Below are 22,765 nucleotides of genomic sequence, written 5' to 3' on the forward strand. Positions count from 1 at the left end.
GAAATGAAGAATAATGGCCTGAACACACACACAGCCTACACACAAGAAAGGGGGAAACACACTTTTCCTTATGTTAGCGTTATCGGATGCAACTATGCATTTAGAGGAATCCAAAAAAGAAATTAATCCATAACATACTTAATAGACCGTAAGATATATTACTTGCGTGGACCTACTCCCAGCCTCTACTAATAGTGTTAAATAGATTTGGCCAACTTAATATGAAATAAATGGGCTAGCACTAAAAGTACATTATTTGCAGAAAGGATGCAGGATTAAAGGATGCACTATGGCAGATGAACAGACTCATCTTGCTGCAGTGGCCTACTTTTTAATCAATGCTGCAAAACATAATAGAACCCAATCAAACACAAACTTGCATATTGTAAATGCTCCTGCATTCTCCGATTTCTAAAATAACAACCACAAAAAGGACAAAACTAAATTTGTTCTTATGCGTCTTTCAATGCTTTGAGCAACTTGCCCTGTGGCCGTCTATAAGTCACACGGACTGATCCTCTGCAGTGACGGCTGCATCCACACAGAGCTGAAACAAGCAATAATCCAACAGTAGCACAGTATGGGACGGGTACAGGGTCGGGGCCTGTGCCATATTGTGAGTGGGCTTTTGGCTGCAGTGTTCCCTCTCTCTGTTTACTTAGCCTGTCCATATAATGATAGAGGGATATCTGTATAAGTAGCACTGCTGTCCCGCCACACTCTCTCACTCTAGTATTTCTGTCTTTAAAGTAAAGCCTCCTCTGTTCTCATCACTGCTATTTCATCATCTTCATCCCCTTGTGTGTTCCTTAAGTTGGGTTCCAAACCTACCACGCAAACCACCTCTATTTCCCCTCTCCCTTTTACATTTTCTCAAGAGAAAAATACTCTCAATGGCCTCAGGTAATGTGTATGAAATAGCCTGTACAAAGGTTGTACTGTTGCCTTTACTCTCCCCTCTCTCGTCATTGTATGTGTTTTCCAGTTTAAGTTCAACATAGAGCAGCCCTTAAAACACCACACAAAGACTGCTGCTGTGCTTATGCCTTTTGTGTTTTGTAATCCATAATGTGTTTTTCATTAGTTTCGCATGATCCTATGGATAATCTGAGGGGGGCGCTTGTTTTTTACATAATGCATGTTAAAGCTCCGTAGCAGCACATTTGCTCTCCATAGACAGACACAGCTGTCCCTCCCTCCTATTCTTTCGCCCTGTATTTATGTGTTCTCCTGGCGCATGAAACGATACGAGCATCCATAAAAACAGCCGCTGCTTTGTCTCTGTAGCTTTCCGTCATTAAAATGTCCACCGCTGCACCAGTGTTATTGGGCTGGCACACGTAAAGGCGGGACGGACAAATTGTCTACTGGGCTACTGTGCTTTTAGTTACAGGACAGCGGCGTCAGACATGTTTATAGGTGAAGGTAAGTGTAGTTTTCACGGACATCCAGGTTCACCAATGATTATGGCTTCAGCCTCGCTCACACACACTCTCTAACACACACAGACTGAGACAGACAGACAGACAGACACACACACACACACACACAGAGACACACACACACACACACACACACACATAATAATGCAGTAGTGTCCATGTCCGTCCTTACTCTTCACCTCTGTCCCTATCAGTTGGTGGAAAGACACTTGGTTGCACGGGGTTACGATTTATTCTGGTATGCTGTCCCACAGAGTGCAAATATAGATTGCCACACCCTCGTGCCTGAAATGCACACACAGGCGCGGGGTGTCTATTAGTGTCTTGTCCGGAGCACAACATCTAAATAAAAACATCACACATCACACATAATTTATACCTTCTTCTCTCTTCTGATGTCAATGCTTGTGGATCATGTATAAGTAAAAATAGTTTCATTGCAGTTTAGAAATCATTTGTTTATCTTAAGGCACTCTTCAGACTCCCACGCACATGTGCTCTGCGACTTGATTTTACCCACCGGAGAAGATTGTTTTATGAAAGCCCTGGGAATTGAATCACATCAGACAGAGCTGAGCTCCTCTTAAAGGCAGTTCCCAGCCCACATCTGAGACCCCGCGTTCACACTGGTAATTGCTTGAGAGCTGATTTTGCTGTGCTGCTTACATACAAACAGGGCAATAACTGATACAATTGCCATGCAACTGGTTAATATGCATATTTAAAAAGGAACGTTACGCCAAAGGTAAACAAGAACAAATGCCATTGCAAGACTAGGATCACCTGTTGTATCACAAAGCAGCATGCGTCCATGTGCAGACATAGGCAGAAACTGTCTGGCAGCCATGGGAAAGTAAGACGTTTAGATTTTTCTTTTTTCCAGAGCCACTTTGAAACGAACTGTGGTTGTGCAAACTGAACCTTTTACTTTGGAGCGCTGTTTTTTTTTGTTGAAAATACAGAATGTATGTATTAGATATTGCCTTGGTTTTTCTTTTCCTGTCTGTTGGCATACAGGAGGGAGAACTGAATACAGCTGGATTTGACTACGCTCTGAACACTGGAGGGAGAAAAAAAAGGGAAAGAAAATTGGAAAGCAGACCGAAGGCACATGTCAGTGGAGTACAGAAAATACTTATCTTTGCGGCTGTAATTGCTTTTGTTAGTCATTTAAACCGCAAACTGCAAGATCTCCGTCTTTGGAACAGAAGCAACAGACAACAAGTCTATTCAATGGCAGCTGAATGAAGTGATTCACAAGAAGCCGCTCCACAATCCCAACTGTACTTTTGAGCCCACAATGCCCTGCCTTTGACCATTCACAGACCGCTGCTCTGTTTAGGCCACAGCCAGTGTTATCCTGGTCTTCGTGGCAACGCACCACGTCGATGTTATTTCAGCGCTGATAAGCTAACGGTAGCTGCTGGCTAACGGAGTCTCCTTTCATGCAGGGATCTGATAGATAAGGTGGAGCGTAAGCCTCACTCTATGGTGCCAAAGTTGACCCAGAGCCTTATTTTATGAATGTGCCATCCACTCAAATACATAAAGGATGATATGATAAAATCTGTATTGTGTGTCGGCTGATTAACTGTAGCCTACGTTGCACCTAAGTTTGCGTTGGCCTTCAAAGCCACAGTGCGTAACTTGTATTAATATATGTTGGTTAAATTCAAGCCATCGCCAAACAAGTTGACACAAAGTTGATTAAGCCTATTAGCTAAACACAACTCTTTCTGTATTTCTCTGATAGCGTTTACAAACTAGTGTTTTTTTATATCTACAATTTATTTTTTTAGTTTTTGTAAAAGCAGTAGTTTGTGTTTCTGTTTTTAGCATTCACTTTCCATTCTGGATTTTATCAACATCCAGGTGGCGTATTGTAGACGCATACAGTATATTATTATTACTATTAATACTGTACATCAAAGGTAAGCATCTTAACTGGGCGTGCCAAACATCTTCAATCTTTTTTTAGGAAGGGAATACATGGTGATATGCCAACTAACATAAATACTGTTATCCCCAGTCCACCGGAGTGCAGGCGTGGTGAACTTTCCTCTGGTTCCCAATACACACACACAGTGATCTCACAGAACAATTTCCACTGTCAGTTCATTTCACTTCAGGACAACATCTGACGTATCTTCTCTATCATACTGTAGCCAGAGGTGAGTGACAGCTCCTAAAAATAAAAATTATGTTTGTCTGAGAGAAGACAATGTGCAATCCTCTCGCACCCTGCAAGTGGAAAATACCCACAATGCATCATGTTGGCAAGTGCTTTATTCATAGGACTGATGAGCTCATGTCCCCAACTTCAACTGACTGGGAATAAGGGACTATCTCGCAGCAATGCTTGATGGGAAATCAGGAAGCTCCTCCCAGAGACACAAACGCAGGAAGTGCCCACAGAATCACTCTTTTTTTTTCCAACCTTCTCAAAACCCTGGCTCTCTTCCTCTGGTGGCAATCACTCCATGCTTTTACTTTCATCCTTCTCCTTTTCCATTTCCTCGTCAGCGCTAGTTGTCATATCTGTTTTTAGAGAAGCCGCGTACGTGCACAGTAGCTCTCTTTTGGTGTTTGTTTTCACATCGGAGCACGAGAAACGGGGATTTTGCTCTAAGGTTACAGAACTGCAGCGCAGAATCCCAAACCTCAAACACTTCTCCAGTTACAATGTGTGTGTGTGTGTGTGTGTGTGTGTGTGTGTGTGTGTGTGTGTGTGTGTGTGTGTGTGTGTGTGTGTGTGTGTGTGTGTGTGTGTGTGTGTGCGTGCGTGTGTGTGAGTTTTTCTAACCAGTGGAAAAGTGGAAAAATCTGGTTGAAGTCACAATGTTTTTTAAGTATTTTCAAATTGTAACCACTTGGCTAAGGGTGTTAAAAAGTCAGTGGCAGTTCTGAGGACTGGATATGAAGGCTAGCAAGGGGTGAAAAGTCTTACAGATTATATGATTGGTGTTATAGTCCAAACTGAAGACATACTGTACACGGTTCAGGGAAGAGAAAGCAGATGTGTGGTAACATAAACAGAGCAGACAACGTTCTGTTATTGTTACTGTTAATCCCATCTGTTGGGTACGTTCGGAGTTGATCAGCGATGCCAACATGAGCGGGTGTGTAGACTAAACAAAGGCCCCCCCCCCAAAAAAAAGAGTTGTTGTAGTGGTGTCCATTTAGCGTGTACAGTACCTGTGTATCAGGTCTTCCAGCTTCTTCCCTTGTTCTTCGTCCTTCTCCAGCTGTTTCCGCCGCGCCTCCTCTTGGTCCGGTCCCATTCCCTGCAGCAGCCATCGCTCCCGCATGGCTTTGGACTGCAGAGAGACACAGCAGAGTTAGGCGCTAAACAGAGGGATTTCCAAGTTATAACATGTATTAGAAGCAGCCTTATGGAAGTTCAGCCTAATCCTCAGTTTGACAATGAATGTGAAGAGCTGACAGGGTTTTGAAATGCCCGTCATGTAATCATAAAACATGTCATTTAGTTATAACTAACCTTGTCTGTTTTTTTTTGTGGGGGGGGGGGGGGGGGGCATTTCATGCTTCATTTGACAGAATGGAGAGAGAAAGTGATGAAATGGAGTAGAGAGGGGGATGAAATGCTGCTCTATTGTACGCACTCTAACCACTACACACCATGGAGCACCCCAACATCTTGTCTTATTGTTATGTTTTACTCACACACTGTCTCTCCAAAACACATTTAGTGCATACTTGAATGCAATTCCTTCATCATAAAACCTTTGCCGAGCAGATATTTTGTCATTTAAAAGTCATCCTTGTTTCCATCTGACATTCTTCATCGTTCCTTGACCTTTTGCGTATACACTCTCTGGCATGTTACACTAGATCATTACAGGAAACATTTGTTAAGGGGTTCGAGGGTGCAAGCATACCATTCAACTCGTCAAATACCCTTGCCAGACACCTGCTTGACTATGTGCTATTGTAATCCATTATCAACAGCTACTGGACCACCATTATGGAGAGTCATTTGTGAGATGACTGCCAAGCATATCTACTACACCAAATCAAACTAGTAGGCCCACACAGTTTTTACATAACACCAAACTCAGTCGGATGTTACTCACTGGAAAACACTTTTTGCTAAAAGTGAAGCCCACCAAGCCAAGATGAATGCATTAATCGCTGATATAACAGAATGTTATCTTGTTACGTACACACACTGTACATATAAATGAAAACATGTAGTTGGACCATAATCTCTTATAATAGTGTGTTTTTCGTCTTTTCTGAGCATTTTCTGTGAACTTAAACATCAGTTTATTCTTAAATAAAAAAAAAGATGCCTTTACTATCGAATTTCACTCATCTACACTTCATTGGATACAAAATTTGAATTTCATTAATATTCATTTTTTACTTGTGTGTGATAAAAGGGATGTGGTTCTACCTTAGGAGCTGCTGCCTTAAGACACATCACACTGTCCAGCTCCACAGGGATAAAGCATAATGTAATAATGGACTTTGTCTGATGTTAATAAGCCAGATAAGCTGTTACCGTTTGGCTCTGGCCGTTGATGTTTCACAAAACAGAGCGAGGTATTCTGCCTCTTCTATCCCTCTTTATAGCTGCTCTGTCTGCAGCTTTGTCTTCGGGACACATTCAAACTCACAAATATCTGATATCTGCACTGAAGCACAATTGTAGGAGGTAGAGATCTGTATAAACAGTGGTGAATGTACCAATCATCTCCCCCCCCCACACACACACACACACACACACAGTGGTAAGTGCTTCAGAGATGAATACCAGGAGCTGTGTGTTTATGTGGCTGAGGTCTGGGCTCCAGTCTGGAGCGCTGTCTTGTTACCACAACAGAGTGCAGCGGGAACGCTTAGCTTCACCTTTGGCTGTTTACTGTCAAACTGTTGCTTGGCTCTGTAGTATATAGCAGACAATTAACGAGCACGAGTTCCTGCACACACATAAACACACTAGCACACACACACACACACACACACACACACACACACACACACACACGAACACACACACACACACACAATGAGCTGTGCAGGAATTATTCCAAAAGCGTTTTACCACCTGCTGTCAGAATGTGGCAGCGGGGCTATTTGTTTGTTTGTGTCTGTGTCTGCGCAGCCGAAGCTAACCTCACACAGTTGATGAGCATCACATATTCAGAGTTGTCAGCCAGACTTAAGTTGCACAAATCCAATTTAACCATCGGATAACGCCACAAAAACAGAAAAACCTTCAGATATTTTTATTATTTTCCTGCCAAAGTGGAAAAAGGTTTATCCTAACACGCTGTTGCTGTCTAGCTTGAAAATAATATTCTAACATTCAGAAATGTCCTGCTTTTAAGTAGTGTAAAGCAATCTGGGCTTTAACCATACATCTAAGTCTGAGTTTGTTGGCCTGTAGCTGACATTGACCTCTTACCTCCCTGTGGAATGTATCAATACGGTGTTACTGTACAAAAAGGTTGTCATTACATGTATATTAAGTTTCCTGAACGGTTCTCGGCAGTCAACAAAACAGTGATGACTCCAGTTGTGTAGGAGAAGGAGTAGCAAGCTCTCTCACACACTGTTTAACAGACTTTCCATTTCCTGTTGAGCTCTGACACACAACCACTGTGAGCCACACTCTTAAAAGTAAGGTTTCGGTTTTTTTAAAGGGTCCCTCCTATTCATCAGAGACCAACATAAGCAGCGTCAACCGGCCAACATACATAACTGCGAATGGTGGAAATCAACCATACAGTGAGTAGACCAGGCTTCAGCAAAAAAAAATTAGCAAGGTTAACTATACCCTACTCTGAAATCCTCATGTTTACATGGTCCCACAGTCACATCAACGCCTGCAGTGTGAGAGAGGCTTGACTCTGCTCAGCCAAAGAGGTCCTTATCAAATCTGAGGGGCTCCAGTCTCCATTTCCTGTCCCAGGCCGCCACGTCTCTGGAGAGCCCACTACAAAGCCGGCTTCATGCTGCATGGTCTGTGTGCCACTCAGATGTAATGGCCATTAAATGAGACTGTGTGACCAGACGCTGATATCATCTGGAGTTCAAGCCCGATGGTGTAACGCAAGGGAAAGCAAACGGCGGGTATACTGTATCTGTTTAGCTCAGTGGACTATAGATTATATCTGTTATCTCTTCTTATTTTCTCTCTGGGGAGCTATGGAAGGAACAAAGGGAACATACAAGACACACAGGCAATGTCAGATATTAATAATGAATGGAGGAGGTTTGGGTTCTTCTAGGTGAGGTTGTTCACTCATTGTGGCTCAATAAAAAGCTGGTAGTGTAGGTTGCTTCATTTCCGGTGCGAAAGGAAGGAGCTACCACACACCATGTGAGGGACCAACCAGATGGTGCCCCCGGTTTGAGTGCAGTTGGAGATCTAATAAAAAAATGTCCCAGATCATAACAGCAAATGGAAAAGCATGTGTAACCTTGATTGATTGGGTAAAGCGACACACGCCAGTAGTCTCAAGTGTAGCTAGCTACAGCAGTAGTCTGAAATAACGGCACTTAATCACGTGTATGCAATTTGGTATGACCATTACTTTCCACGGAGAGTAACCCACATCAGGTCCAAAACAAATGAAAGACATAAAAACAGACACTAGTTAGATGAAAGGTCTCAGTATTACATTCCAGCACACACAATGTAATATAAGTTATATGTAGGACAAATACAAACAGGCTATAGTCAAAGTTGATATACAATTTCTACTTGTTAATGATGAACTTTTACTGTATGTTTTGCTGCTGTAGAAATCTGGACTCAAGACTGTGGTCACCAACCTCTAATCTGCATTATCCTGCATTCAACAGAATGCTTTAATGGCACCCAAACCCAAAGCTCACATGGCTTTAATCTAATGTTCCTCCCTTGTCGATATTTCCCTAAGTGGGTATTAAATGCTGGGAAAAAAAACACAGGCATGTAGGAATTAAAACTAATTTAATAAAAGAATTGTTCACACAGAGTGGGTGGTTAAAGGCTCCTAATTACAGAATGGAATCATTTTTATTGCAAATATTAAAACTGGCTTCTATAGATGTTTGTAATATAATTGCTAGCCACAGCGGTTTCTCCACCCACGTTGCATATGTGCAGCATTTCAGGGCTGGCGGGCGTTTTCCAACAACCGTCCAGAAAGCAAAAAAAATAAAAAGTGCAATTAACTAAGTGTCTAAGTAGGAGCAATGTGATTGAAACAGAAATCTACAGTTAAAGATTCAGCAGAATGCGACGTCACAATGTCTAACAGCTGTCGGGATGTACAAGATACCTTGATGTTGTGTATATGCACCTGGCATGTGTTGTGTGAGCTTGTGTGGGGGTCAAGGGGACTCATTTCTCATGGGCTGAAAGGTTCAAGAACTCGGCATAAATGACTGATGCCTGAAAGCTGTTGCATTTCTGTGTCCCTGTTATAGGCAGCACTTACAATCCTAAAGTCAAATGGCTGTTTACTTGAGACCAAATCTTGGCTCACCAGTAGCGGCTGGCAGTCATTAATAAAGGGTATGTTTATGTGTGTTTGGATTTGTTTCTCTTGCCCCCGATTGGCCAAGGGAAACTGCACAACAGGAGCACACTGAGATTTGGATGTTTAGACGCAACCAAACACTAAACTTCGGCCAGAATCTGACTAAGACATTTCTCCTTGCACGCAGGTAATAAAACACACTTGCTATATAAGTGTGAAAGCAGCGTGCAGGGATAGAAGGATACTGTATAGGAAGGTGCACAATGTATCTTTCAGAGCACACTGTCACACTGTCTCTGTGTGTTTTTAAGACATCAAGGGTCAAGGCAAGAACTAATATAAAACAAAGAGGGACTGAGTAGATTAGGAGAGATGAATGGTCCTCACACACCCATTTGTATAGCTTTCTTGAGCTCAATCATTGAACCCATTCATTCACGCTACCTTCTAAGCCCAACCTGAACTCCCTACCTCGCCTTCACCCTTTACACTGACCTCACTCTAATGTAACCCTAAACTCTAAAATATGTGTCAAATATCTGACCATGAACTAGGTGTTATCTCGGGTCTTAGGCAATCTCTCATCTGTCACATACAGTAGCCCACACTTTTGCAATTCTTAGCCCAGTTGTAGACCAGACAGTTAGCATGTTATCACATATTTAGACGATGAGGACACAGCTGTATACAACGTAAATTGGAAGATAGCTCCATAACTACAACATAATGCAGATATTTGTCATATCTTGGAGAACGTATGAGCTTCACTTTTTTAATGGACTCCATGCATCTCCATAATTATTGCACAGTTAATCCAGCACATGGTCTTCTACTCTATACCGGTTCTACTATAACTTACACCGCTGAGTTACATCGAGAAGACAGCGATTTAACATTTTTCTCTTTACTTTTTATAATTTTTCTTTTATGTTTTTTACCAGTGAAAACTAGTAAGGAGTGGACTGTCTACCTTAACCTTCAAATTGGCACTGTCTTTGCACTGTAGTCAAAATTGTAGAACCGTTACAATGCTGATCATCGTTCGTCACCTGTGATGATGTCAGTGACAAGTATTCATGTGGCTGCATATGCAGAGCTGGGAATGATAGCTTGACTAAAAATAGAAGCCATGTGTAAACAGCCACATTGAAGGAAGACGGATTGTAGATCACACACACACACACACACACACACACACACACACACACACACACACACACACACACACACACACACACACACACACACACACACACACACACACACACACACACACACACACACACACACACACACACACACACACGAAAAACCCACCTTGATATGCTGCAGTTGTAGCACCATGTCGTCCAGTTGGCCTCTTTTGCCTTCAATCTCAGTTTGCCGTTTGCGCTTCTCCTGGTGGACATAAAAATAATAAGAAAAGGAAAATCAGAAAATCAAATTTTTTATTGGAGGACAGTGAACATGATGATGCTGTAATGGATGCTGTTGTATTGACTGACTGTTGTATGAATTGTTAATGCTTATGTTCTGCAAGTCAAAATCCCTCCGGGACAGTTAAGGTTTTCATACATTCAATTTAATGTTGAACAGAGACTTAACGGTTCTTGTACACTATACTGTCCAATTTAAACTGATACAGTCTTGTTTAATCTACTGTGTGGGAACTTCACCCCCTATATATGGTTTTAACGATACAGCAAACTAAAGAGGAAAAATAGATGTTAAAGCTATAGTGCGTAACTTCTGTCGCCCCCATGAGGAATACTGAGTAATTACCACAACACCGTCGGCACATCTACACAAAGTAAGCCTTTGGTGAACGTGCATGAATTGTATTCCTTCTGCTGTAGGTCCAGGTTGTTTCTAAACAGTAGAATCAACAACGGAAACATTTCTTGGGCGCCCGTAGGGATTTCTCTGAGCTCCTGCGCCAGTGTCAGGGGGCGATGTCAGTTTGTAAACGCTGCCATACTGTTCGAAATATTACAGTGAGTTATGTTGAGCTGATAGGCTTCATCAACTTTGCGTCAACTCGTTTGGCCATGGCTTGGAATGCAACTGACATTCGGTTATATGAAAAAGTTATGCACTATAGCTTTAATATAATGTAAACAAAACATGTCGGGGAGAAAAAATTATTCCCAAACATGCGCAGGGAGGAAGTGAAGTATTATAGCAGTCAAGAGGTCAGGGCTTATCACAAGGAGTTGAGATGGGTCAGGGTCAACAGGCTATCTCAAATGCAGGGGTAGAGGTCTCCAAGCCTTTAAATCGTGCTTAGATCGAACTAAAGGTAGGCAGAACAATCCCTAACCTCACATAATGGGGATGAATGTGGCTGACGTTTGGAGGTCGGCCTGGGCATAGAGGGTGAGTGGGAGGTTTGAAGCAGAGAAAAAATACTCAGCAGAATGATGTGATGCGGAGTCCCTGGCCTTGAATTGACTTTGGCGAATAAAAGCATGGGAATATAAACAAAGCAGTTCCCAGTACAAGCCCATTTGGGGCTCAAGGGCATGATAGAGTGTGTGTGTGAGTGTGTGAGTGTGTGTGTGTGTGTGTGTGTGTGTGTGTGTGTGTGTGTGTGTGTGTGTGTGTGTGTGTGTGTCCCTTTATTTCTGTCTCTCAGTGGGAGCAGAACGAGGGGTTTCTGGGACATTTCCTGTAGGCTAAATATAACCATCAGGGAAAATCCCCAAAAATGTGACTAAACTTTAGTCTGCCTTTCAAAGAGGGTAAAACTAAGTGAAGAGCAACACACGGTAGAATGAAAAGGAGAATCTATTAGGAGTTAAATGCGAACGAAACAGCTGAACTGAATGCCAGAGAAAAAAACTAGAACAGAACAGAATAGCATAGTTATTGGAATCAGAAAAACTGGTGAGAAAAAAATAAAAGATCACTAGTAAACAATCATTTTCAAGGTTAGGTTGGGGGATTTTTTTTACGACAAAACCTTAGGTCCAATGTAAGCGTTACTTAAAGAGGAACCTGATGGATCTGCAGCATCTCCATAGCTTTTTTGTTTTTAATATTTTACCATAAAAAGGCGTCCCTCGCCCCCAGAAAAAATGAAAACATCTGTTCCAACACTTAACATGATTTATGATGACCCTTTCCTGACAAGCAGATGAATGAATAGTGACTGTTGTCTCTCAGAAAGTCTAAAGTGGCGTGTATTATCCAGGGGGGTTTCTGGACAAAGCGTATGACTTTGGCACCAGAGGGGACTGCCCTTCACACCCCTACCAATAACAGTTAATAATAACCACATTCCTTCCCTGACTGCAGAACTGTGCCTTTATAGTCGCCTAAACTTCAACAGACTATAGAGGTGGCGGATCAGAAAAACAGTCATATAAATTCTTCTTGTGACAATACCATTGGGTTGTTTTGGGAAGCACCGACCATTCTGAAATATCTATGTTTTCAGAGAATTTATTTTTCAAAATCATATGCTCTAGGGAAATCCTCGTCAACAAGACCCCGTTTCTGGAAAATCATGATTGAAATATGTTTAAAAAGCTGAACGGAACTGAGTGCAACTGGAATTCTTCAGTGTTGCCAGTAAAACTGCAAGCTGCACACAGACTGTTAAAACATCTGCACCAAACCTGAGGTCATCTCTCTCTCTCTCTCTCTCTCTCTCTCTCTCTCTCTCTGTGACACACACATGTATGTACAACCACTCACACCGCAGCAGCCTACACGGCAGCAGTTCCCATGGCTTGCGAAGTATACAGTCATAGAGCCAGAGCAGAAGTATGGTCACCAGATGTCAAGGACTGTTGAGGACATGTGGTCGAGGAATGGGCAAAACACACACATGACGTGCAAATACACCGAAACCACAAATGCAAATAGAGTCACAGGCATGAGTACATATGAGCAGATAAGCAGACACTGATGTTGTGTGTATATGCTGTTGGAGAATCCTTGACTCTACATACATGCATATACAGACAGAGGCTTAGTTGACATCCCCAGATCAAAGCTTGTTTGGGCGCCATTTGGTTCTCCACCACATTCCAGGAATAAGTATTGCATACTAAATATAACAGTTTATATCAGTGGTTGCTTAACTGTCTTACAATAAAGGCCCTTTCAGACTACTCTGCGGTAAATGATACAGACTACTCATTCACTTCATGGGGCAATGCAGTGGGGGTGTCCCCGCCGCAAAGGGATTTGGAAAAAAACTAAACAAAAGGAGGGTAGTCCGGTAGAAAAGTCGACGCTGGCTCTATCTTTTTTCTGCAGTGCAATGCAACATAATCTTGCAACACAGTGAACCAGTCAATCGAGCACAAGCGCAACCACACAAACATTGCAGGTCCTGCAGAAAACCTTGTAGAGTTGCTATCCTGCCTCCATCGAGAATACGAGGAATTAGAGGAATTGTGCTTTGGCATTAATCAAGTCATAAAAATAAATCTCAGACAAGCACAAAGATCGCATTGCCGAAGCGCTGTTGTAAATCTTCACACAGTCCACCTCAAGCAGTCCAAACTATTTGGAGCTTCTGGAAATGATTCCATAAGGGGACGTGTCTTAGAATGTACTGACAAAGGTAACCCAGATATAGACTCTTGCAGGGATACCACAAAGGAGGTCATTTCAGATTCCGCAAACTCCTCCAGTTTTAGGAAGCAAGGAGTCAACCTTAAAAGTTTACTTTCAAACACAATCCCAATTTAACACACAATATCTTCAATCGTAATACAGTTTACATGAAGACAATGTTGATTAATATCATAGTGCTTTTAGAATTTGTTTTGGTACCAAATGAATAGGAACCCTACCGATTGTTGGGTTAAATTGAGTTCCAGTGACAAGAGTTTAACTGTGGAGGAATATTCAACTCCCAGGGCTCATATAGTTCCAATAAAGGATGATGAATCAGTTCAATGGGTCAAGCTATCACTTCTCAACAAACCAGAAATTGATAACCCTGGAGGTATTGCAACCGTCTGCAAGAACATGACTCACACTGATACGCTGACGAAAAAGATGAAATGCATCCCTAGCCTTGTACAGTTGAATTGACAGGAGAAAGACCCCGAAGCTCTGCTCTGTTCACTGTAATTCCCCCCGGAGCACATATCCTCCTCCTCAGGAAAATATGTTGACATTCTTTTTGCCACACTCACAACTTCCCACACTCTCTGACTCACTGAGTGTGTGTGGCCCTACTTGGCTTTCTTCTAAGAATCGCATACAGAGGACATCACTTTCCCCACCACCATTGGCACCGACCAAGCAATTGGACAACTCTATGTTCGATGATTAATACTGTCCAGACGTTTGCTTTGTCACATTGTTGTTGGCTTTGTAAGCTGCACAAGCCAACCAAAAGTCACATGGACTGGACATAATTGAGTGACCTCTCATCCTACAAGTTAAACCTTTTGAAGAGGGGGAGTCAACATGTACAGTATCTGATTACAGTTCCTATAGGTCTAGCACAATTGACTTTTTTTCAGAAAATAAAGATTTTAAGAGGCTTAAAGTCAATGTCTGATCACCCTAAGCTTTTGGGTTTCTGGGTCTTTTCCTGTGTGTATAGTGTACTCAACCCTAAAAAGTGTTCAGCAGTAATCTTGCTAAGAGGAGTGTATATTTTTTTTTTATGACTTTTATGAATACCGCCTATGAACGCTTAAAGAAAATCCTAACCTCAGATATGATTCACAGTTGTCTCACAGGGTGTTAAACAGGACATACCTTGTTATACCCAAAGGGGCATTCAAAAGGTCAAACCAACTAACTATTAGTACATTTTGACTGGAGGAAAGGCTGGATCCAGAAATGTTGGATGGTTTACCAGATGTATTTCCTTTCATTGTAACGTGTTCCATAAACTGCTTGGATAGCTTTCATAGAAGAAGAAAATGTGTCGGAATTTGTCCATGAAGTCATGCAGGCAGGCACTGGAATGCAAATGCATATCAACAGCATTTTGCACTATTGTCCATAGAAGCTCACACGTCGAGCATGAGACCACACAGACGTGGTAATGCGGTGATGTAACTTTTTTTTCGATTCAAAGTTGCTGCTGATGTTGAGATTGTGAAAAGAAGTGAGTCAAAGATCAGATGGGTCACATTCTGCGCATGCCAACCCACCCACCAGAGACATCTCACAGTGTAGATCATCTTCCACTCAGCCGGCAGCCATACCTGAACGCTTAAAGGACAGCCACTGAAATGGACCTGTGCCTTAAATGCCATGGGTTTGATTCTTCACGTATTTTGGATACTAGTACTTTAAACCATGAGGCAATACCCATATAGTTAAATAAATAAATCTGGTGCTGACACCATTTTAACAACTTGTCAATCAACAGGGAAATGTTGTCATGGAATGGAAGTAATCATTGGTTGTAGCAGATACCTGCAGGCCTTCGGTATGGGAGTATCCATTTGACCATAAGTAGCCCCCTCAGACAATGCTAATTTGTCAGGTCTCAAGTGAACACAACGCTAACCTGGTAACTCTTTGGCAATGGTGCGTGTCAATAAATGCAAACTTATGACATCGCTGAAATGTTTTGCGTGCCGTTGTCATGCGATAGCAGCAGGTGGGGACTATACTCATCGAGTCCATATTGAGGAGACACGAGAACGCATACCTCTGCATTCACATGGACCTACACAAACAAACAAAACGCGGAGAAAACAAACAATGCCTCCGCTGTCAGCAATCCCGAGGGCATCTGTTTTTAGGGGAGTAATGCGACCAATGCCATAGCTTTAGCTGCTAAAATGCCCTTTGCTACATGCCTCTATGGTTCTGTGTGTATCTATCCTGTCACTGTGGGTTGTTTACTATCCAATTATGCTCAAATTTATTTTAAAACCAGCAGTGTCCACTACAGCTGCATTCCAACTTCTCCTGTCTCAAGTCTCTGTGACCCCTCAACCCACTCACTCACACAGGCATGTACACACAAACACATACACACACACAAACACGCCACAATGTCCAGTAGGTCCAAGACAGCTGCTGCTAATTTTAGACGGCATGTAGTGCCTGGCATGCCCCCCAGAGCCCCCCTACTACCCAACAAACCACACTCTCTCATCCCCCTCAAAATGACTTTGCCCAAAGTAACCTCCCCACCCCCATAAACTGCTGAATTCCGTAAACCAAGCCCTTCCCACCCATGGCCACCTATCCACTACTGCTGCCTCTCCTTGACCTAATCAGCACAGTTGGAAGCTGGCTACACTATGCCAATTATTTAGAAAGCCAAACTAATTCAGGAAGCATATTGAGCAATCTAACAACCTCTTTTGTTTTTTTATTTCAACTGGACCAAATAAGCCAGTTCCTATTGTTCAAAGAACAAAAGCCTAATGATGACAAACATCTGTTCTATAGGTGGAAAAAAGTTGCATTATCTGCACTTTCAGCATTACAGGGATTGCACTGTAAAGTTTCCAACGTTTTAAAAGCTCATCTAATTTTCATAACCTGTTGTAGTTAGTAACAATAAAGAAAAGCAGAAATCAGAGAGCCAATCTATAGGAAAATGTAATTTATAGGCAATACAAATGTTTTATATTAGCATAAAGCATGCACTAAGGTATGTTTGACTTGGAGCTAAAGGTAGATACATCAAACCTAAGCCCCATGATTCAGATGTTTATAAGTGCAGGGGGGAGAAAAACACTTAAAGATATAAAGGCATCACAAGTTATTATTAGTAACCCATAGTTAGGATAAATCATTTGACTGCATTTTGACAACTTCAAATCAATAATGTCTAGTTTGTTTTCCAGGGTTGAGTCAGTGCTGCTGTCAATCGTTGTAAGTAAGTCAACTGCACAAACTGAAACTATACACATGGCTGCAGTCAGCCCAGCCCCCCACTCTATTTACCTCTCTATTACCCGGGCCCTCCTCTGCGTGCCACAGCCACAAATCTCAACACATGCCAAGGTCTAGCTATATAGCACAGCATCCCCCTCACCTTCACCCTGCCCCACACACTCACTCACTCACTCACTTCCCTCGCTAAGTGGATCCAGAAACTACTACTGACCAGCTTCCAGAACGACCCTGAGCTACACAGCTATTACTTCACAGAGGCTCTTCAAAAGAGATCAATTTGTGGTCGAATCAGGGAAACAAAATCATTCATAACTGCATGGTATTATTCTTGCGGGATTGTTAATACATCGTTTATAATAACCCAGCACGACAGACCTTAGGCAGAGAGATTTAGATCTTGAGCTTAACGTGATCTTTTTTTTTTTTTGCAATGAAATATCTCTGATCGCTCGCAGACAGCAGCCCTCTTTATTCTCTGTATTTGCCGCAAAACCAACACACACACACAAGCATCATATCATTCCTCATGCACCACTTTTCTAATTCCCTTTGGACCTAGACCCAGACGAAACGTGGCCTTGTGTGTGTTTTTTCGAGTGTGTTTGTGTTGAGGATGGGGGGGAGGGGGGGGTAAGAGTCCAATTGGCTGAGGTCATCTGTGTAAACATATCACAGACACTACAGAGAAATCAGTGCACGCAAAAACACAGCCCACTCAAGTCTCTTGCCATGCCGCTGGCTGTTGGCAGGCCACATGGGCAACAGTTAATTAGAAAGACGAAGCGCTCGCCGTTCAATGGCTGAAACCAAATGCAGGATTTTGGTCAACACACACAGACATTCACAGAAACGTAATCTGTTTTCTTGGTGGGGAACTCTGACCAGACTTTATACTCCATCCAACTGCCATAATTAAATGTTAATTATATCCCAATTACAGGCCCTGGATTTAACAACATTACATCACAACTGTTTCCTAATCTGGCCAATTAGTTACCATGGAAACATGTAGCCGCTGGCAGCTGACACAACGTAATCGTTATCAGACTGTGGGAATTTCTTGTCTGTTTGAATGTGTGGCGGAAAAAAAATCACACAATCTCCATCAGCTCAATGGCAAATTTCACACCCTTTGTTGCACCGGGTTATCCTGAGTAATGTTATAATGTAGATTAGCAACCGATCAGTCATATATTTTTTTCCAGTTTGAATGGAAATAACTCTCATAAACCTACAAAAATAACCATCATAGCCATGCTTTGGAATTGAGTTTAACCGAAGTTATGATGGGGAAAAATGCAATGCAACTGCAGGAGAGGAGAGATGACACACAGGGTTCATTGCTCTCAAGAAATATATAGAAGAATGAAATCATTAGGCAGACCCAGAATCAGTCAGCCAGTCTAGTGCTGGTTGATAAAGTGTGTAAAATATTGGGGGAAATGTAGTTATTAGAACATAAGAAGATGTTAATGTATTTGTCTAATTATGTATTTTCTCCCTATACTGTTTCAAAAAAAGTTTTAAAGTTAAAAAAAAAAAGCACAAGTGATTCTGAGCCATTCATGCCATGCTTTATTCATGAGCCGCACAGCACGGAGACCCATCACTGTGGTAGATGAACATTAGAATGACAGCTACCTGGCAGTGTTTATATTTTTAGAGGGGTTCCGTTCAAAAGATGCAGCATGGCAAGGAACTCCAACTTGAGGTCTGTATGGTCTGATGTTCACTACAGTCAGTATTGGATGCACCAGTAGTGCATTCACTGGCTCACTAGACACAGAGAGATGACTTTTTGGCTCTGATTTTAGAGGAAGCTTCCAACTTGGCTACAGCTCTCCTAAACTATTGATGAGGTCGGGACGCTGATGGTGGTGACAATGAAATCTCAGAGTCTCAATTATTGATGGAATCATTAGCATGTCAGCTGCAGACCAGAGAAGTCAGTATGAGTGTGTGTGTGTGTGTGTGTGTGTGTGTGTGTGTGTGTGTGTGTGTGTGTGTGTGTGTGTGTGTGTGTGTGTGTGTGTGTGTGTGTGTGTGTACATACTGTGTACAGGCAATATTTTTTCCCCTCGACATAAATACATGATCGTCTGCTATCAGCACCTATGATCAGTCCTGGGACAATTTAAATCATTATGCATTTCATTGAGGGGGGGGGGGGGGTGCTGAAACTGAAATGCTTGCTGTCAGTCAATAGGGATTTTATAAAATGCATTTATCTTTCCCCTTCAAGATGTTCAATGAAACTTTGTTCAGCCTTTGTATTTCGACCGGACCCTGCATTGGTTGGCTGAGTCTGTGGCTTACAGAGGGCTTAGCTGCCTCAGAGAGTTGTTAGTATTATTAGTGTAACAGTCGCCCTTCTCTATTTAAGAGCCTGGCAGGGCTTGGGAGCTATTAGGGCTGTTATTGTCTCTGATACAGTGTACACACACACACACACACACACACACACACACACACACACACACACACACACACACACACACACACACACACACACACACACACACACACACACACACACACACACACACACACACACACACACACACACACACACACACACACACACAGAGCTGAGACAAAACAGATGCTCATTTGAACAGAGGCTCAAAATGATTTACTTCTACTCAACACCTGACCTCACTTTAAATGTATATCAAAGCACTACACACACACAAAGTAGGAAATCTGATACCACTTTGGCAGAGAATTAGACTACGTAGCGCGTTCCAGAAGCTGCCACCAGATTGGTGCAGTTTTTCCTGGCCAAACTTGCCAAAAAACTGATTTACGTGCGAACAAAAACGATGATTGTTTTAAGTGTTTTGCCAAATGCACGCACGCAAGAATGACGCAAGAAACAGAAATGCTTCTTCCTCTACGTCCAAAGCCATTAGGACTTTCCACTCAATATCTTTACTCAAGTGCCTCAAGTACATGTAGCCTGGTGGTATGGCGGCCATGTTTCAACGTGGCCAAAATAGTTTCTGCATCTGCTGCTGCCACCACTTGTGTATATGAATGTTGTGTGTGCCTGTGTGTGTGTTTGTGTGTCCCTGTGCCTCTGTGCGTCTCGAGTGTGTGCGGTATGCTGTGGTTACACGCCGGCGCCAAATTTAGTCCCAGGCAATGAATCCTGGTGGAACTGTTGCGCTCTGAAGTCCAACCAAGCGCAAAGCCAAACACTTCAACAGATACCTGCTCCACCAGGACACAGAACGGAGGGAACACATTCTATCTAGACCAACTCGCAGCTGAGATCCTCCTACATTGTCAAGGCACATGACACCTTAAAAACCATAGTCTTCAGGCCAACAAGAATAAAAATGGAAAGATGTGAATTTTCCAACAACTTTCCTCTGAGTTGGTACTGTATATTGTTCAATCCCCCCCCCAAAAAAAAAAGACAGTGAAGAAAGTGTAAGGTAACATGAGTAGCATGCAAACAGTGCAGGACAGCGTAAAGCACATCACATAAGATTGGTACAACACAAATGACTTTTTTTTGTGCGATGAAAGTGGGTGTATGAGGCCATGATGTCATGCTGTAGGGCTCCCAACACTTTAAAAAAGGTAGGCCTACACTACAGTGTGTAATATCAGTGGATTTAGCATTTATTGGTGGGATTCTAGAGTGCAACCCCCCTCGCTAACCCCTCCCTCCCTTTCAGGGAATTTACAGAACCTACGGTGGCCTTCAAGGACAAGAAGCTAGTGACCAAAGATGGCATCATCCACCGCTGCTTCAAGTCTTTGAACAATAAAGTGATGAGGTGAAGATGTAAATTTATTCATTCTTTAGGCTACATATTCTTTGAATTCCAACAGGTGCAGTTGAAAGTTTGTCCCTTCTGTGCTGCTGTAGAAACATGGCGGTGCAACATGGCGGCCTCCGCGTAGATATAAAACTACTTTTATTTTCAAGCAATTATACACTAGTATGAATATTAGTATGAATATTAAACTACATTTCTAGCAAGTCTGTTCGGAAAAAATGTCAATAAATTCTACGCACTGTACCTTTAAGCTTATGATTCACGTTTTTAAATCAAAAGCCTACAAAACGATACGACAAAAGTAAAAAAAAAATGAAACAAAAAAGAGACATGCAGTGGCCGATGTTTATTTGAGCTTCTGTCGCCTTGGTTAGCATTTAGCCTTACATGACAGAGGGTTAGTGTTCAAGGGTTAAGCTAGGGCTAAGCTGGATAACTGCTAGCTAGCTTTGGTGAAAGTCTAACACAGCAGACATCAGTTGATGAAGCCAATTTCCTTCCAACTTCCGTTGGGATCATACTGTATATTGAAGGTAATTGTTTTCAGACCCCATAGTAAAACACAAGGTCAGACCGTCACTGCTCCATGTTTGAGTTGCAGCCAATAGGGTCGGGGTGATGTTTAGCACGTCCGCTGTTACCGTTACGTCACACAATCACACAAATTATTTTGACTAGTCAAAGTTCAGTAAACTTGAACTTTGGTTACGGAGCAAATAAGCAAAAGCAGACGCAGAAGATACTTTTTCCCGCCCTCTACGTGCGTTGAAAAAGTGACGTGAATGGAACATGAACAAATAATGTGACGAGGCTGAGCAAGCATGACAGAGAATGAGAGAGAGAGAGAGAAAGAGAGAGAGAGAGAGAGAGAGAGAGGGAGAGAGAGAGAACTTTTGAGAGGGACTGGCAGAGTTGGAGTAACTGGACGATGTGTCAATTAGTATCGAAATGTTGTTCTGAGACAGAGATGGAGTGAAGGTGAGACAGTGTAGTAGGGTCATGAACGCCCACCCACGTGTTTTAAAATCACTGACGGACAAACAAGACAGCACGACAAACAGACAGACAAACGGAGTGGGGGTCAACGTAAAAATAAATAAAACACAAGACACTTTTTGGAACACACTGGTCTGCAACTCACCGCCAAGGCCTGTAGCCTCTCTTTGTGGAGCTGAGCCTCCTCGCACGACATCCTGAAAGGAGGAGTGGGAAGGAGGGGTTGGAGGGGAGAGGAAAGGGGGAACGAAAGGAGAAAGAGAGAGACGTGAGACCTGGGAGGACGGAGAGAGCTGGAGTCTGTCTGCTTTAATAGACAGAGAGAGAGATAGGGGAGGGAAGGGTAGAGGAGAGAGGGAAGAGAAAGGAGGAGAAGGAGAAGGAGGAATATCCAGACAAGGGTCCTTCCTCAGCAGTAATCCAATAAGCAGAGGAGAAGAAGGAGCTCACAAACTGAAGGGGACACAGAGATCTCTCATTCACTGGCCCATGTGTCTCACTCTCTCACAGTCTAGCATGTTCTCCCTCTCTGCCTCTATCACCCACTCTTTCGTTCTCTTTGCGCTCTCTCTCTCCCCGCTCTCTCTCCTCCCATTTGTCCACTCCTTCATTCCCTCCCTCCCTCTCTTTTCTAGGCATGAGCCATGTGTGATTAAACAGCTGGGAGGAGCAGCTGAGAGAGAGAGAGAGAGAGAGAGAGAGAGAGAGAGAGAGAGAAAAGTGATGGCATGAAGTTGGGTGGGAGGGGGGGTGAGAAGAGAGGGAGAGAAAAAGGAACGAGGGAGGAAAATAGTAAGAGCTAAATAAAATTGCAGAAGTAAGGAAAAGGGAAGCACAGGAGTAATTTGTCATACTTGAAAGCCGTGAGGATACAATGTTCCCATTGCCGCATTGATGGTTTTCTACCCCACTTATCTTACCTTTTATCTTCTCTCGCAATAACTTAACTTTCTCCTTATCTTAACTTGGTTTTGGGCTCTATATCACAAACTTTGATGGCCCAGTTGTGTGCATGAAGGGGCATTTTACTGTAATATACTTTTATATGGAAGGTAGGAATACGGTGACTATTTTCTGCTGGGGTTTGGTAAAACAAGAATGTTATTTTCAATTGCAATTCTGAAAAAAAAAGCTTGTTGTCAAAATAACTTTGTCAAAGTCAGTGAATATCACCTCGCTCCGCTAACTGTGAGTAATG

The 22,765-nt window shown here is 42.6% G+C and overlaps 1 protein-coding gene across 2 annotated transcripts in view; it reads right to left on the reverse strand.

Moving 5' to 3' along the window:
• Window positions 1-22,089, reverse strand: part of palm2akap2 (PALM2 and AKAP2 fusion) — a 71,052-nt gene extending 48,963 nt beyond the window's left edge. For both annotated transcript variants that reach the window (XM_080046877.1, XM_080046876.1), the window contains exons 1-3: window positions 21,713-22,089; window positions 10,256-10,336; window positions 4,638-4,759 (exon numbers count right to left, since the gene is read on the reverse strand). In XM_080046877.1, the coding sequence (XP_079903003.1) occupies window positions 4,638-4,759; window positions 10,256-10,336; window positions 21,713-21,763 (254 nt within the window). In that variant the 5' untranslated portion in view covers window positions 21,764-22,089. The remainder of the gene's footprint in view (window positions 1-4,637; window positions 4,760-10,255; window positions 10,337-21,712) is intronic.
• Between the last annotated feature and the right edge of the window lie 676 nt (window positions 22,090-22,765).

Source organism: Ammodytes marinus (genome assembly GCF_949987685.1).
Source record: "Ammodytes marinus genome assembly, chromosome: 18".
Lineage (NCBI taxonomy): Eukaryota > Metazoa > Chordata > Actinopteri > Uranoscopiformes > Ammodytidae > Ammodytes > Ammodytes marinus.